The sequence below is a fragment of the Stegostoma tigrinum genome, unplaced genomic scaffold (assembly GCF_030684315.1).
Source record: "Stegostoma tigrinum isolate sSteTig4 unplaced genomic scaffold, sSteTig4.hap1 scaffold_57, whole genome shotgun sequence".
Lineage (NCBI taxonomy): Eukaryota > Metazoa > Chordata > Chondrichthyes > Orectolobiformes > Stegostomatidae > Stegostoma > Stegostoma tigrinum.
Window position 1 is genome coordinate 2,242,482 of NW_026728505.1, and position 14,764 is coordinate 2,257,245.

A 14,764-nucleotide genomic window follows, 5' to 3' on the forward strand; every position below is an offset into this window, starting at 1 on the left:
CTAAGTTTGTCAGAAACTGAAGGAGTAATTGACAAGTAAATTTGATGTGATGACAGATTAAACCTGTTGTTCAGTATTTGGGATCTAATACTGTGAAAGGAAACTGTTGGGATTTGCTGTAGGATTATGTCAGGGTTGCCTCAGGAAGATACCCCAACTGGCAGTGCAGTGAGCACCAATCCAGACAACAGCAATCACATGAAGCAACTGCTTCACTGCTTCTGCAATGTTTGGCTTATTTTAAGAGATGGGATAATGTTGAATTAGCATAAAGCATTCAAAGCTTTTCAATGGTAGACTGAATTTTGCTTGTCTTTCAGTATCAAGTTCTTGCACAGCGCAGGAACGGCTTTCAACAAGGGTGAAATACTGAAGAAATGGTTTTCTCTCCTTATTGCCCTGCTCTGTCTCTTCCAACCCACACCCCAGCACTGCCTCAGTATGAAGGCCTGTGGGCATCCTGTGGAAGTCAAAAGGATCCCTCTCTCAACACTGTGATTTTTTGTTGTTGAATTGGGTTGGATTTAATTCTGGACGTGTTTGCCTGTTCTAAATGACTTAATTTGTTCTCTTCGATCAATTGCAGTTCTGGAAATGTTGACAGTGCAAATGGTGAGGAAAATGGAAGTTGTGTTTCTTCAGGATCCAGCGAAATAATTGCTGAGTAAGTTTAATTGCATGCATGACAAAGTGAATCATTATTCAGAATATGACAAAGCGGTAGGATATAGCTGGGGAGCTAGCAGTTTGTGCAATGTTATACAGCCATCAAATGGTAATAGCCCAGAGACAATGATTTGATGTTTGTACCAGCTCTCAAAGAGGGACTTGCCTACGTTCACTCCTAAGTCCTTTTACTGTGTAATACTGCGAAACCTCTCCTTTCGAAAATTGTAGTTCACTTTTGAAGACCGCAATTGAAGCTGCATCCACCACACTATTCGGCAGAGCTTTCCAGTTCCTGAATAGGCTATTGAAAAAAAAAATTCCTTGTCACCATTGGTTCTTTTTGCTGATCATCTTAAATCAGTGTCCGTTTCTCCTTAAGCCTTCTGTCACAAGGCACCGATTGTTCTTATCCATTCTAACCAAATCCCTTATGATTTTGAACACTTTTAAAATCACTTCTTAGTTTTCTCCAAGAGCAGCCCAAGCTTCTTCAGGCTCTCCACAGGGCTGTCTAGTTTGTCATCTCTGGTAATATTTTTTGTGAATGTTTTGTGCACCCTCTCAAATCCCTTCCTGAAGTGTGGTTGGTAAATACCAGAGTTGAGGGCATATCAGGAGTTTTTTTTATAATGATTTGTCAGAACATGTTTGTTTTTCATACAATGCTCCAATTTTTAAAGTTCAGAATCCTGATGATATCTTCAACCTGCACTACCACTTCTATAATTATTGTGCACACACATACACACACACTATCGATCAAATATCAGGCATGGATCATTTCAGGAAGCACCATATCATAAGATATTTATTTTGGCTACAGAAAAGAGGAAGGAACAATCCAGAATAATTTTGATTTGGAGGAGGTCCAACTTCAAAAGGAGCAAGAAGGCGTTTGCAGCAAGTAAGGTTGAACACAAGTTCAGGCAAAACTGTCATGAAACAATAGTCTGTCTTACAGCAGGAGGTTGTTTAGTGACAGTGTCAGAATGTTCCCACAAGCAGGAAAGTGTGGCAAATGGTACAAATGATGAGGATTATTGATGACCCCAGTGTGTACCGAGTTAATTATGAGTAGTTCAGAAGGGAAGTGTTGAACTAAATGATGCTGGCAGCTCATGTTAACAGGGAATCCGAATGTCGTCCTCCATTGTGAGCAGTGAAAGGGTAGCGAAAGTGGGGCTAATGGTCATAAATCACTGTTTAATCTTCACAGAGGTAAGGGCCTGGCTGCGATACTATTCAGAAGAAGTTGATGTCCAATTCACGATGAAAAGTAAATAGTTGAGACAAGGATGAGCTGAGGTTGGACAGCATTTTAGAAATGTGAACATTAAACAACTGCAGATGCTGGAAAACTGAAACGAAAATGGAAATTGCTGGAAAAGCTAAGCAGGCCTGGCAGCATCTGTGGCGAGAAAGCAGAGTTAATATTTTTGAGTAATTTGAGCCACTGAGCTTTTACAGCAATTTCTGCTTTGATTAGAACGGCTGGTTGTCCCTGGTGTTGGTAACTCAGAAGGAAGTGAATTGTAGACAACTGAGGATACTGAGAAAGAAAAAAATAGCTTGAGGCTGCAGTGGCACTTTGCACAACAACCTAATCCTGTTTGAATGCAGGGGTGGTATCAGAGGACTGGAGGATTACAACATGTACTATGTTTATGTTCAAAAGTGTGTGGATAAATCCAGCAACTAGATTCATCTTATTGGCGGGACAGCATCACAGGAACTGTAATCCCAGTCTCAAGCAAGAATACTTGGGGAGCATATGGGCTAACATTTTATGCTGACTCAGAAATCTTCACCATCTGGTGTGTAACCTGTTTAATAAAACCATCTGATGGAGGCTTGTCATTCTGAATCTTCAATTTTCATGGGCATTTTAATGGATTTAACTGAAGATGAAAGGGTTTGCTTGAGGTGTTTTAAATTGTTCTTGATGTTCAATTGCAGCTGTGAAAGTGTTAAGTCCAAACACTGTCCGAATTCTGATGAAATTCAGAATTTAAGTTCACCAGAGAAGGGAGCGACAGTCAAGAAGTGAGTTTGATCCAAAATGTGACCATATTATGCTTCATTTGCAATACAGTAGTGTGTAAAGGGAATGGCTGGAGAGCTGGTGGCCATAGGTTGGATAATCAGAAATCTCTTCATGAAGGCAGAGATGTTTCCATGCTGTATGACTCTGTCAGACATACCACAGAAACAAAAACACGGATATCATTCCAGATCATGGCACATTGATGAAGAAACAGCTTCTGAGTTCTTTGCATATTCTCTCCCTAATTCTGAGGAACAAGCAATACAAAGCACAAGCAGCAGTTGCATGTGAAGGTGTTGAGTTTATCTCAGACTAAAATTTCTGGACTAATAGCAAATGTAAGCTATTGAAGAAGTGGCTTCACTCCTTGCACCTGCTCCTTTCCCCTGTTACCACCAGCCGCCACCACTGCTGGTGAGCTGCTTTGGCCCTCAAGGGCATTTCTGGTAAACTTCCTGAGGAAATTTAAAGAACGTATTCACTATTTTATGCAGTTTTACATTTAGAGTGTGACCTTGTTTCATAAAGTTAGCTGATCACGGCTTAGGATGCTGAATTTTGAGACTTCATTTCTTATTTTACGGCTGGCAAGCAATTGTAGACCCAAACACCATTTTAATTTGCTTTTTCTTTTGTGGTTTATGATCAATTGCAGAAGCATAGACTTCAACAGATCAAGCTTTCTAGAAGAATATAATTTCAGTCCTGCAGAAAAGGAAACACTAATGAAAATGTAAGTTTGATTTGACATGCAGTGAAATTGTATTTTCAATGTGAAATTTAAGAATGTGAGAAGAATTGCTGGAGAGCCAGAAAGACCTGTAAAATAATGTAGAGCCTTTGTCATGAATATATAAGGCACCCAAAACAGGATGGCAAACAGCACTCCAACCCATAACAATCACATTCAAGAAGCTAAATAATAACTGAAAGAATCACGGACACTGCAATTCAGGGACAAAAATAAAGTTGTTGGAAAAGCTCAGCATTTCTGGCAACATCTGTGAAGGTCAGAATGGAGTTAATGTTTCAGGTCCGGGTGACCCTTCCAGTTCTGAGGGAGGGTCGCTGGACCCAAAATGTTAACTCTGTTTTTGCATTAAAGAAGCTGCTTGCCTTGCATGTCCAATGATTGCATTATTCCTAGAGATTGGCTTGTTTATATTTTTCAGTGTAAATCATCCAAAATTCTTTGTCTTTTGGAATTGTTTGTCCTACATTATCACGCTTTTGGGGTTGTTTATCTCAGATTGTCATTAGTCTAGTTTGTGATAATGATGCATTATTGCAGGAATGGTTTTCCTCTTCACACCACTTTATTAGAAGTTATCCTGCAAACTTCCTGTGAATAGTTGAAACCGAATGATACCGCTATCTAGAGCAGTCAGATACTTGGCAAGCGGTTTGTTTGTGGTGTCCTGACTTTGGTAGCCCTCCCACTCCGTGCTGCTGTTGTACATTTTGCACATAATCGATCTTGAATTAATACTTCCTGAATCTATGAAATCCAAATGATCTTGTGAAATGATTTTTCATGTTTGAAGTTTGTAAACTAAGTGCTTTCAAAGATATTTGACTGTAGAAAGCATCGCACAAATGCATCTCTAGCTGGAATTCTAGTTATTTTTGAGCTGTACCAGATTGCTGAGGTTGTTTTACTGCTCTGAATAAGATTAGATTACCTACAGTGTGTAAACAGGCCCTTCGGCCCAACAGGTCCACACTGTCCCTTGAAGCATCCCACTCAGATCCATTCCCCGAACACGAAGGGCAATTTAGCACACGGCTGATCCGCCCAGCCTGCACATCTTTGGACTGTGGGAGGAAACTGGATCACTTGGAGGAAACTCACTCAGACATGGGGAGAATGTGCAAACTCCTCACAGACAGTCACCCAAGGCTGGAATCAAACCCGGGACCCTGGAGCTGTGAGGTGGCAGTGCTAACCGCTGAGCCACCATGCTGCCCTGCATGACACTTTGGCTGCATGGGGTTAAAGATGGGATTATTCTTCTTTGTCTGGCCATTCGATTAAACTCTGTGCTTTTTGATTAAGACAAAAGAACATTTATCCAATAGATTTGAGTGCTGGACTGGACTTGGGGACTTTAAAATTTGAGATTCTTGCCTTTATATATACAGTGATTTATTTTCTTTTGTACATGGTTTGCTTACTCATTTATTTTGTTTTCTTGAGTTGATATTGTTTGTCGTTTTTACAATCAAGAAAGCCAATGCCTGAAGGGCCAAGCACAGAAAAATTACTTGTGAGCAAATACAAAGGCAAATTTTTGCAGTATTGCATTGAGAAAAATGGTCAATTTGAGGGAGTGAGGATTTTCATGGAATATTTTTACTTCAGATGCAATAGCAAGCGTTCACAACTGGGCTGCACTGAAGTTCGAAATAAAGCTCAAACAATTTATGAAAAATGCAGCAAAGGAAAAATCCCTCTCGTTAATCAAACAAATAGGACACAGTTGGCCAGGCAGCATCAGAGGAGCAGAAAAACTGATATTTCGGGTCTGGGCCCTCCACCAGAAATTTTCTGAAGATCGGTCCAGACCTGAAATGCCAGCTTTCCTGAGCCCCTAGTCTGCTAGCCTGCTGTGTTCATCCAGTTCCACACCTTGTTATCTCAGACTCCAGCATCAGCAGTACCTACTAACTCAGAACACAGTTGGGATGCCTTGTGCATTGCTATTCACTCTAACCCACCCAGTTGGCTTTTTGGGTAAATGAAACAAAGTTTTAGAAATCTAAGCCACAGGGCATGGTGGTTATCTGGAAATTTTTCTCCAACACCTAGCTATTCATGTCTGGATGAACACAGCTAATTGTGGATACCAAATTGGTCCTGATTAATTTCACAATATTCCTGTACTAATGTCTCAAGAGACATATAGGGATGAAGTGTATAAAGGAACCTAAATTATCCTGATTCCCGATTGAGGACAGTGTAATCCTCATGAAAGTAATGTGCTCGTTTGGTATGTTTTTTGGTATGTTAATCTCCTTTTAAATTCAAGTTTTTTGGGTTGAGTTCTTTTTCTACAGAATAGTAGCTTACAACCTGTCAGTTTGACATTGAAGAAAACACAGATATTTAGGGGTTGAGTAAAAGCATGGTTTTAAAGGAACAGCTTGAGTGAGGGCAGAAGAGGCAGGAATCTATCCAGTGAAGTTGTCATCGGTGAAACAATTAATCTCAGATGCGCAAGTGGCCAGAATTGAAAAGAAAGACAAAAGTGCACCCGTACATAATTATTTCAATTCTGGAACGCTCTAATACTTTAAGAATACGCTTCTCTCCAGTGCCATTGCAATCTAAGATTATGTTGTGCTCGCTTTAGGAAATGATCCTTTTAGATGGTGGAAGGATGATAATGAGTAATTAAATGAAATGATGTTGTACACTGCAGCTGATTAAAGGTTTCAGATTACTCGGTGGGGATGTAGTAACTTGTTAATGAATCTATTGGAAACAGAGACTTTAATTCTAGTGGGACGACAGAAAAGTGTTTTGGGTCAAATTTTGGACTCAGCACAGTACTAATTAAGTTCTACCATATTGTCAGCAGGGTAGAGGCTCTTTAGCTCAGCAACTTATTTCCCAGCCATGAAGGCTTTCAGTAGGAAATGGAATTTTTTGGTTTTGTGATCTTTTGAATTGATTTTTCTTTATATATATTTTTGGAGGGTTACTGTTCGAGTGTTTGTAATGTGACCTAGGCATTTCTGAATGATTCAGGACCAAATGAGCCCAGGCAACTTCCTTAGGTCATGTTTCCAGTGTGTTTCAGTTAGTCACTGTTTCCGAGAGGTAACATAACAAATAACATTTCCACAGCCTTGTCCCTCCATCTCTGCAATTTCCTTGTGTCCACTTCGGACGTTTCTCTTTTTTCCTGTCCAGTTTCACTTTTTTGCCTATCCCAGATTATGTTTGTCCTGTTGTTACCAGCCATGGTTTCAGCTGTTGAGACTCGAAAATCTGAAATGCACAGTATGCTTTTCTCCATTTTGTAAAAAGCTGATTAAAAACTTCACCTTTTATCAAGCTTTTCATGATTCTTCTGACCTCACTGAAAAACAATCTCTTGACATTTCCAAAATGAGTCACTTCATTTCATAATTTGCCATGTTCACTAGTTAATATCATACAGCACCTTACCAGTATGGGCCAGCTGTGTTTTTGAATCATTGCAAAAGAGTACAACCTATGCCAACTGATCTGAAAGCAGATGAAGTCAAAATAGCCCCTCCAGTGTGAACTATTTCTAAGTCGTATATCTTTCTCAAACAACAAGAGGCTATTGCTGCATATGGCACTGTGGCTGCCTAGCACTTCCTACACCAACCACTGTTTAACAGGAATGGAGCTGATGAAGTCTGAATCAAGCCCCAATGTCTGTGTGTAATGTTTCACACCATGTAATTTCTGTGCTGTCATGATCTATTATGAACGGGCTCAAATAGGTGATCATCGGTTTCAGTGTAGGGCTGCAGATAAAGAAATTCCAAATTAAAAACTAGAACAGCACTTTCAGCGTAAAATGTTCCATGTAAATTGGCGATGCTAATCAAACAAATGTTTACTTTTTGGAGTCTTTGGAAAGTCAAAGGTTTCTCCGACCTACTGCATCATAGACCATAGCTGCAACTCAGTCCATCTCCCAATTCACAACAAGACTCATCATTCTGATGTTTGCTGGCCCACGTTGTCTCTTGGTTGACCAATGTCTGAACTTTAGATTTTTTTTCGAAAAAACTTTCAATTCTTGTGTTCACATCCTTTCATGTTCTTATTTTGCTTTAGTCTGGAATTATTTTAGGTCCCAAACTTTGCCTGGAACTTTTCTGTTCTGCCACGTCCAGTGTGGTGTGTACTACTTGATTTTTTTCATCAGCCCACCACCGTTAGTGCTACTTCCTGCAGATGTGTAGTTCCTTCCTCGAGACATCACCATCTCTCGCCTTTAAGAAACTCATGAAGAGTCACTATGACCAAATGTTTGGACATCTGTTTGAATATCTCCTCCTTTGTCAGTTTTTGAATGGTTAATCTGCTGTGAAGTGCCCTGGGGAGTTTTTCTGTGCAAAGCGTTCGATTTCAGTGGTGTGATGACTTCTCTGTGCAGCTGATGTCTTGTTGCAAAAAAGTAACCATTGATTTACCTGTGAAATAATGCTACGTGGCCTCTCAGTATTAGCCAGGCAGTTAAAATAAGTGAATTGAAAGCTGACTATGTTGGAGTATTTCATTATTCACCTGCAACTAGACCCAATTTATCCATGTTACCGAGGTATCCAAGTACTGGCAATGCAACTCCCAGAACAAACGCAAACAAATCATCATTATCCTTGTGTTTTTCTTTGTTCATCTGATTTGTCCCATTTGACTTTTATAAAGAAGATTTTTTGTTAAAGCTCACTTTCTCTTTACTAGTAAACTCTAAACACGAAGAGGTCCTGCTGGTGTAATAAGTAACCTCAGACACATGTGAAATCACTTTATACGTGAGCCTTAAGCTTACCTGTGCAATCTACAAAGAAGAAAACTTGGAAACATGGCCAACTTGCAGTTTCCATCCATGGCCAGCGTAATTCTAACTTGGACAGTCATTTCTTCATCATTGGGTCAAAGTGCCACACAGCCCCCCTCTGATGGCACAGCAGGATCACCATTGCCATGTACACTGCAGCAGTTCAAGATGGCAGCTCATCTCCTGTGTGAGCACGATGACCCCATATTCCAACTTTAATCTATTGCATTGACATTTGTAGAATTAGAAGCTTTTTTTTCCCCACATGTTTTGCTTCCCCGATGAACAGTTGTTAACTCTGACTTTATTTCCAGTGCTATTCCTGAAATTCTCGAAATCTGGCTGGAGGAGTCTGCCGAAGACTTTCGTCAAGTTCCAACTTACTCTTGTCTCCGGAAGGTACTTTCCTACTTGAACCAAACAGTGCCAGGGTCAGATGCTGAACATCGGGCCCAGAAACTCCTGAGTCGGTTTTTGGCGGAGGAAACAGCGGAGAAAGAGATGTTCAGTAAGATTTACAATTATGTTGCAAAAATGTGGTTTTAATTCAGGGTGCCTCCCTACAAGTTTGTGTGCGGCTTGCCCCTCTGTCTCAGGATTTAGTTCATTTTGGTTTCCTTTGACAAGCTTCAAAATTACTTCCAAATTTTTGGATAAACGAAGTTAATTAAAATTATTGCTGAGTGCTTACCCCTGTACTAATTGCATGATGTACAAGACCAAATTCTGCATAGAATTGATACTCTCATATGGTCCGATAAGACCCAGCAGCATGTAATGCGACTTTCTGGACAATTTCCTTTTGAAATGTTTTCATCAATGACATTTTATTTTATAATCTGATGTAATAATTTTGCAAGGTATTGTGAAACAATAGATTGTGATTCAGAATATTTCCTAAAGCCAGAAATTGGGATGGGAATCTGTCATTAAATACAAGTTCTTTTGCAATTGAGATGCTCCCAACAAGAGGATTTCAGTGCAATATCATATTACTTTCACCAAATCTAGATTTAGAAGTATGAATATTAGATAACTATTGGAAACCAATGCACAATTTCTAGTCACAAGTTCGTGAGATATTTTAGAGCAATGTGAACTTTGGGCACAAAATACATGTCTTTCTTCACTTGCACAGAAGGCTACCGTAGAAGAGTCAGATTCTATGTGGGAGAAGAACACGACCAAACCATCGAACAAGTTGACGAAAAGCTCCTGTCCTACCCATCACGCTTCATTGCAGAGCAGCTGACTTTTATGGATGCTGTGAGTAAACAGGAGTCTGGCGGCCAGTCATTCTGAATAAGATGTTTCAGTCAGCAGTAGGCATCTGAATCTCTCTGTATTGTTTAATGCTATTACTGCTCCACCAGTCATTATAACTGAATTCCCTTCAAAATGCAGTCTTCCAAGATGTTAAAATGTGTTGTTTGACGTGTGACTTCAGTATCTCGCTTGAAATACCTGCCAACTAAAACTTCAGCACTTGTCATTTGTTTTGAATGAACGCCATGTGAAATAAGTGACCCGAGAGAGCACTGAAAATCCTTTGTAACTTAGTGTTGAAACTTTACAAAATGAATAGTATTTCAGGGTAAAAGTTTAATTGTTTCATCATAACAGTCACTGTTTCTTCAAGAGTCCACTGATTTTGTTTGTAGTATCCAGGATGGCAATTTTGTTGTTTTCCCAGAATCTTCTGGAGTGGGATCAGCCACGGGGTATTCCAGTCTAGTCTCCAAGGTGGCTTGATGCCTACCTCTACAAAATGAGACTCGTGGTTGCTGAATCAAAATTTGAGTTATGTCAAAGTCTGGTCATAGGCTTAGGCTTGAAGTGGAAGTTCAGTGGTCTGTATGACAGCATTGGGTGTGACTCTAGAATGTAAGTAGTCCTCTAGGTCTCAAAAATCCTAAGCAGATGTTCATGTTCAGAACAGGGGTGCAGCAATCTCATCTGGAAGTGACCAGTTTGTCAAAAGTAGGTTTTGGTTATGGGATAAGAGATAATGGGAACTGCAGATGCAGAAGAACCCGAGCTAACAAAGTGCAGAGCTGGGTGAGCACAGTTGCTCCGAAGATGCTGCTTGGCCTGCTGTGTTCCTCCAGCTCCACACTTTGTTATCTCAGTTTGTTTAGGGGCAGCTGCTTTTCTGCACAGAGTTCCAAAGGTAACTGTCTGTTTTGACTGCAGTCTCTGTTGCATATGTGTATGTATATACCGACTGGCACTTAGAGTCTAATCATGTGACATAATGATGACAACAGCCATTTTTGGTGGGAAGCAACCTAGCTGGGTGTCTGTTGAGGAATGTAGCTGCTTTTCTTTTGTTGAACCATCGAGATCTGCAGTGAGGGTTGTGAGTCTTTGTCAAATCAGTGGTTTGACCTGGTGAATATTAAAGCGGTTTTTTTGATCCTCATCGCTAGTTTTTTTCTTTACAATGCAGAGCCAGGGGGCTGAAGCATTAAACAGCAGGAGTTTTATTATGTAGTTTGCTGTCGAGGCAGCAGGGTTACCCGAAGCTATTCCTTGCCGGAAATGATCGCTGACATCATTGTGGCGTGATCAGACTGTTAAAAGTGAGAGCCCACCATGCTTGCATAAACATGCAACAGTTTCCCACTCGATGGTTTCTGAGCATTCCATTCTATTCCAACCTGTCACAGCCAACTCTGGCTTTGAAAGTGACGAGACTGACAAATTTCTCCATTCTGAATGAGTTTACGGGGATCTGAAGGAGCTATTTGCCGGTTGTGTTAACTTTCACTGTTGGGGCATAATTGTTGATGGGAGTTGCTCATCTTGAAGAGGGACACAGAAGGACATTATGCAATCTGAATGGCCAGTTGACAAGCTTGGACGTTTGGCAATATTCGTGTTCAGCATGAAACCAACAGTGGGGAAGTGTTGACATTGAGATCTGTTGAACCAACAGAGGGCCGGGCTGCCATTGTGTTCTGTCAACCTGCCTTGGTGCGAGAAGTAGACATGATGCAGGGCCGCTATACTGATGCCCAGCCTGTCTAGCCTGTGGGCCACCAGGGCTGAGCATCTGTAGCAGTGACTATTGCCAGCAGAGCCGTGCATTGATGGTGTGCGTGGAGCCAACAGTCGGAGTTGGGTGGAGATAACCGGTGATTTTAAATCTAACCTACAAATAGGAAGCAGATGACTGAAAATTCGAGGGTTTTGATCTGTCTGAATAGCCAATGTGCCCTTGTGCATCAATGTGAGTATTATATAGCCAGTCGTTGACAATATAGCATGCAGTTTTAATGTACAATTGCAAACTAGCAGGACGAATGTACCCATGGATGGACAAATCTTGTTTGTCGTTCATTGCTTAAAACATGGCACGACTGACACCTTTAACCTTTGTTTCCTTTTTATTTTTGATTAGGATCTTTTTCGGAAACTTGTGCCCAGCCAATGTTTAGGGTCCATCTGGTCTCAACGAGGGAAGGAAGAAAAACAGCATCTGGTATCAACCGTCCAGGCCACCATGACACAGTTCAATAATGTTACAAAATGTGTCACCAGCACCATATTAAGACCTCAACAGTTGAAACCATGGCAGACGGCTAAAATCATTGAGAAATGGATTGATGTTGCCCAGGTACACTATTCTTTATTGGTTTTTAGCCTTTGTGACATGTTAAAGTCCACAGTGCATGAAACAACCATGGTGGAAGAGAGCAAGCCGTTAACACTATGTGTTGATATGTCCAAGGTTTGAAAGCCTCTTGAATTGGTGAGCAGAATACTTTTCTGAATAAGAGTTGAATGCTTCATGGAAAATCCTAGCATTCATAATTTCTGTAGTGCTGGCTGCTAATAGTTCTTGCCTCAGTTTACAGTTGCATTGAAATATTAATGTACTTTTTTCTAATCAAAAATATTTATGTGGATAAAAAAGGCAAACTGATTTCAGATTTTTACTGGCCCTTCAAAAATGAAGTTAGTTATTGGGCATTACATAGTGTTATTTGCCTCCCTTCCAAGCCGTAATCAGTTTATGAAACAGTGTACATTTTATTCCAAATGTTCTGCATTCTGTGTGCCTACATGACGGCCCTTCAGTAACTTGCCTGGTTGTCTGTTTCCTATGTGTTTGCCAAAGGAATTTGTCTCAGCATGTTAGTCAGCAATCGGGAAAAGAGTGAGGAAGGGCTGTCAGATCTGATACCAGGTTTGTACTTGTCGCCAACATGTGGCATTCCCACTCGTACATTTGGAAAGGATCAGGATAGGAACCGAGTAATTAACTAATTAAGTAAAGGAAGTAATTGATTCTTACTGATTTTGTAATCCTAAATTGCACTGGATTTTGCAACAAAACTGTACTTTCAATGTATTTTCCCGTATACACGTGACAACAAAATATTCATTGATTACTAAGGTTTGGAATGAAAGTTCACAATAATTCTGTTGCCAGCTAATTTAGAGAAGTCTGGTTTGGGTCTTGGCAACACTGCCTGCATCAGTTTTGACTCGTTAAGAGTCTTGAGGCATTAATGGGACCTTGATGGGGATTTGAAAGTCTGTCTCCAGTTTTACAATATGGAGCAGTTCACCCGAATGTAGGCTGACTCCCAGTCGTAGACATGGATGAAGGAGTTGCTGACATATACACTGGTGCTATCAAAGGCTATTCTGAAGAGGAATCACTTGATCACTTGGCTGACTTTTCTAGTTCTGATTTTGAGTTTTTACAATAGTTGGCAAGGAGTGGCTTCCATGTTGAAGTGCCCTCCGTTACTTCCATTTTACTGCAGCAGCTTTATTTCCCTGAAGCCAGAAGACTCTGGGCTTGAGAACCTACCTGCTGGCCCTAATCAGATAAGGCACTTATGATTATGCCAATTGACGCACCTCCAAAGAAATCCCAAATGGTGTGATCACCCTGCCCCTCCCTGGCCTTCCTCCCCAAGCAGAAGTGGCTTTGAGACCTGATAACAAACACTCGCAGGCTTCCTCCTCGTCTCCACCACAACCCAAAGTACACATTTGGGAGGTTTGATTTGATCCAGTTTTCTCCCTACCTCCAACAGGTTGGGGGGGTGGTGGCAAACAGATGAAGGACATTCAGCTGCTAATCTAGGTAAGATTAGTTAACTCAGTATCAATAACGTAGTGACTCATAAAAGTAGACCCAATTTCCTGATTTGTCTGTTTTCCCTCGAATGAGTATCTCACGTGACTGGTCCTGCCCTCCTATTCTGTCAGATAATACAACCTATCATTCATTTATGAGCAAAATGTGATGGATATAACAAAGATGATTACCCCGCCTCCACCCCCTACCTTTGCCACTTCTACCACTCAGATGCCCATGTCTCAATCCTACTCATTTTAAGCTCTCCTTTGGTGTCAGTAATCATATCTAACCAGTCACAGGCTGGCAGCAAGGGAACTGAAAAGGTTGTCTCAGAGGGATACAAAATGAATATCAAGGTTTGAGTTGCCAAGAATCATGGAATTCTTTCCCTCAAAAAGTTTGTTTGTTAATGCTGTTATTTTCTCAGCTAACATTTTACTGATAGAACCTTTTTAAAAAGTCTGAGGTGTTGGGTAATGGGGAGTCACTGCTTTTTCCACAGAACTCACAGCTTTTTTTCTCTGACAGGAATGTAGGACTTTGCAGAATTTCTCGTCAGCGCATGCAATTACCACGGCATTGCAATCGAATAGTGTGTTCAATTTGAAGAAGACTTGGGCAGCCGTGTCAAAGTAAGTCATTGTTCAGAAAGAGCCTTGTAATATTTATTTAATAAATATGAGGGAGGAAATTGCAGGTTTGACCTCCAGGTTTACTTGCACAAGTGATCTTCACACGCTCGGTGCATTAACAGGATTACCAGAGGCACTACAGTGCAATCCTAACAATTGGCTAATTGGCAGAATCTTTCATTTTTTCACAAAGGAGCGAAGAGTTAATTTGTTTAAGTGGAAAAAGAAAACTGTTTGGCAACTTGAAATATTTAACTATCGTGTTCCAAAACTGATCTGCTGTTGGATGTAACGTAACACAGTTTCCTGTGGATATGCTGTGATGGGGTGATATAAGCCAGAGGTTTATGTGGGATACTAAAATACAAAGACAACAATTATTTTAATCTCCCAAGAAAGCACTCTATAACACTTTGAAGTGCACACCTGTAGTTTATGTTCGTGTGCCTCAGACCATTTGATCATGGTTGTGTTTTTGTAGGCAGCTTGGGAATGAAATCTCTCTTGCTGCAATGACATTCACCAAAACGACTGCACACAAGAGCTTTTGCGGCACAATGGCAGTATCCCCATCCCTGGGTTTCAACAATCAGGGTTCAAGTTCTACCTGCCCCAGAGATTGCCAAAACATTTCTGAACAATTGGGTTAAAATAACTATACTTATTGTAAAAATGCTTCACTGCCATTCACTGTCTGTATTACTTGCTTATTTGTCAGGTTCCGTATCAGCTGTTTGTTATCTTGACTCTATTCTGTCAAGAGTAATTTGTC

General features: G+C 40.6%; 1 protein-coding gene across 1 annotated transcript in view; it reads left to right on the forward strand.

The window, feature by feature from the left end:
* The first annotated feature begins 2,695 nt into the window (after positions 1–2,695).
* The window catches only part of LOC132208893 (ral guanine nucleotide dissociation stimulator-like 1), a 31,665-nt gene continuing 19,596 nt past the window's right edge, over positions 2,696–14,764 (forward strand). Inside the window, exons 1-6 of the mRNA XM_059644200.1 lie at positions 2,696–2,712; positions 3,369–3,446; positions 8,574–8,767; positions 9,398–9,525; positions 11,663–11,878; positions 13,889–13,992. Coding sequence (XP_059500183.1) covers positions 3,439–3,446; positions 8,574–8,767; positions 9,398–9,525; positions 11,663–11,878; positions 13,889–13,992 — 650 coding nt within the window. The 5' untranslated portion in view covers positions 2,696–2,712; positions 3,369–3,438. The remainder of the gene's footprint in view (positions 2,713–3,368; positions 3,447–8,573; positions 8,768–9,397; positions 9,526–11,662; positions 11,879–13,888; positions 13,993–14,764) is intronic.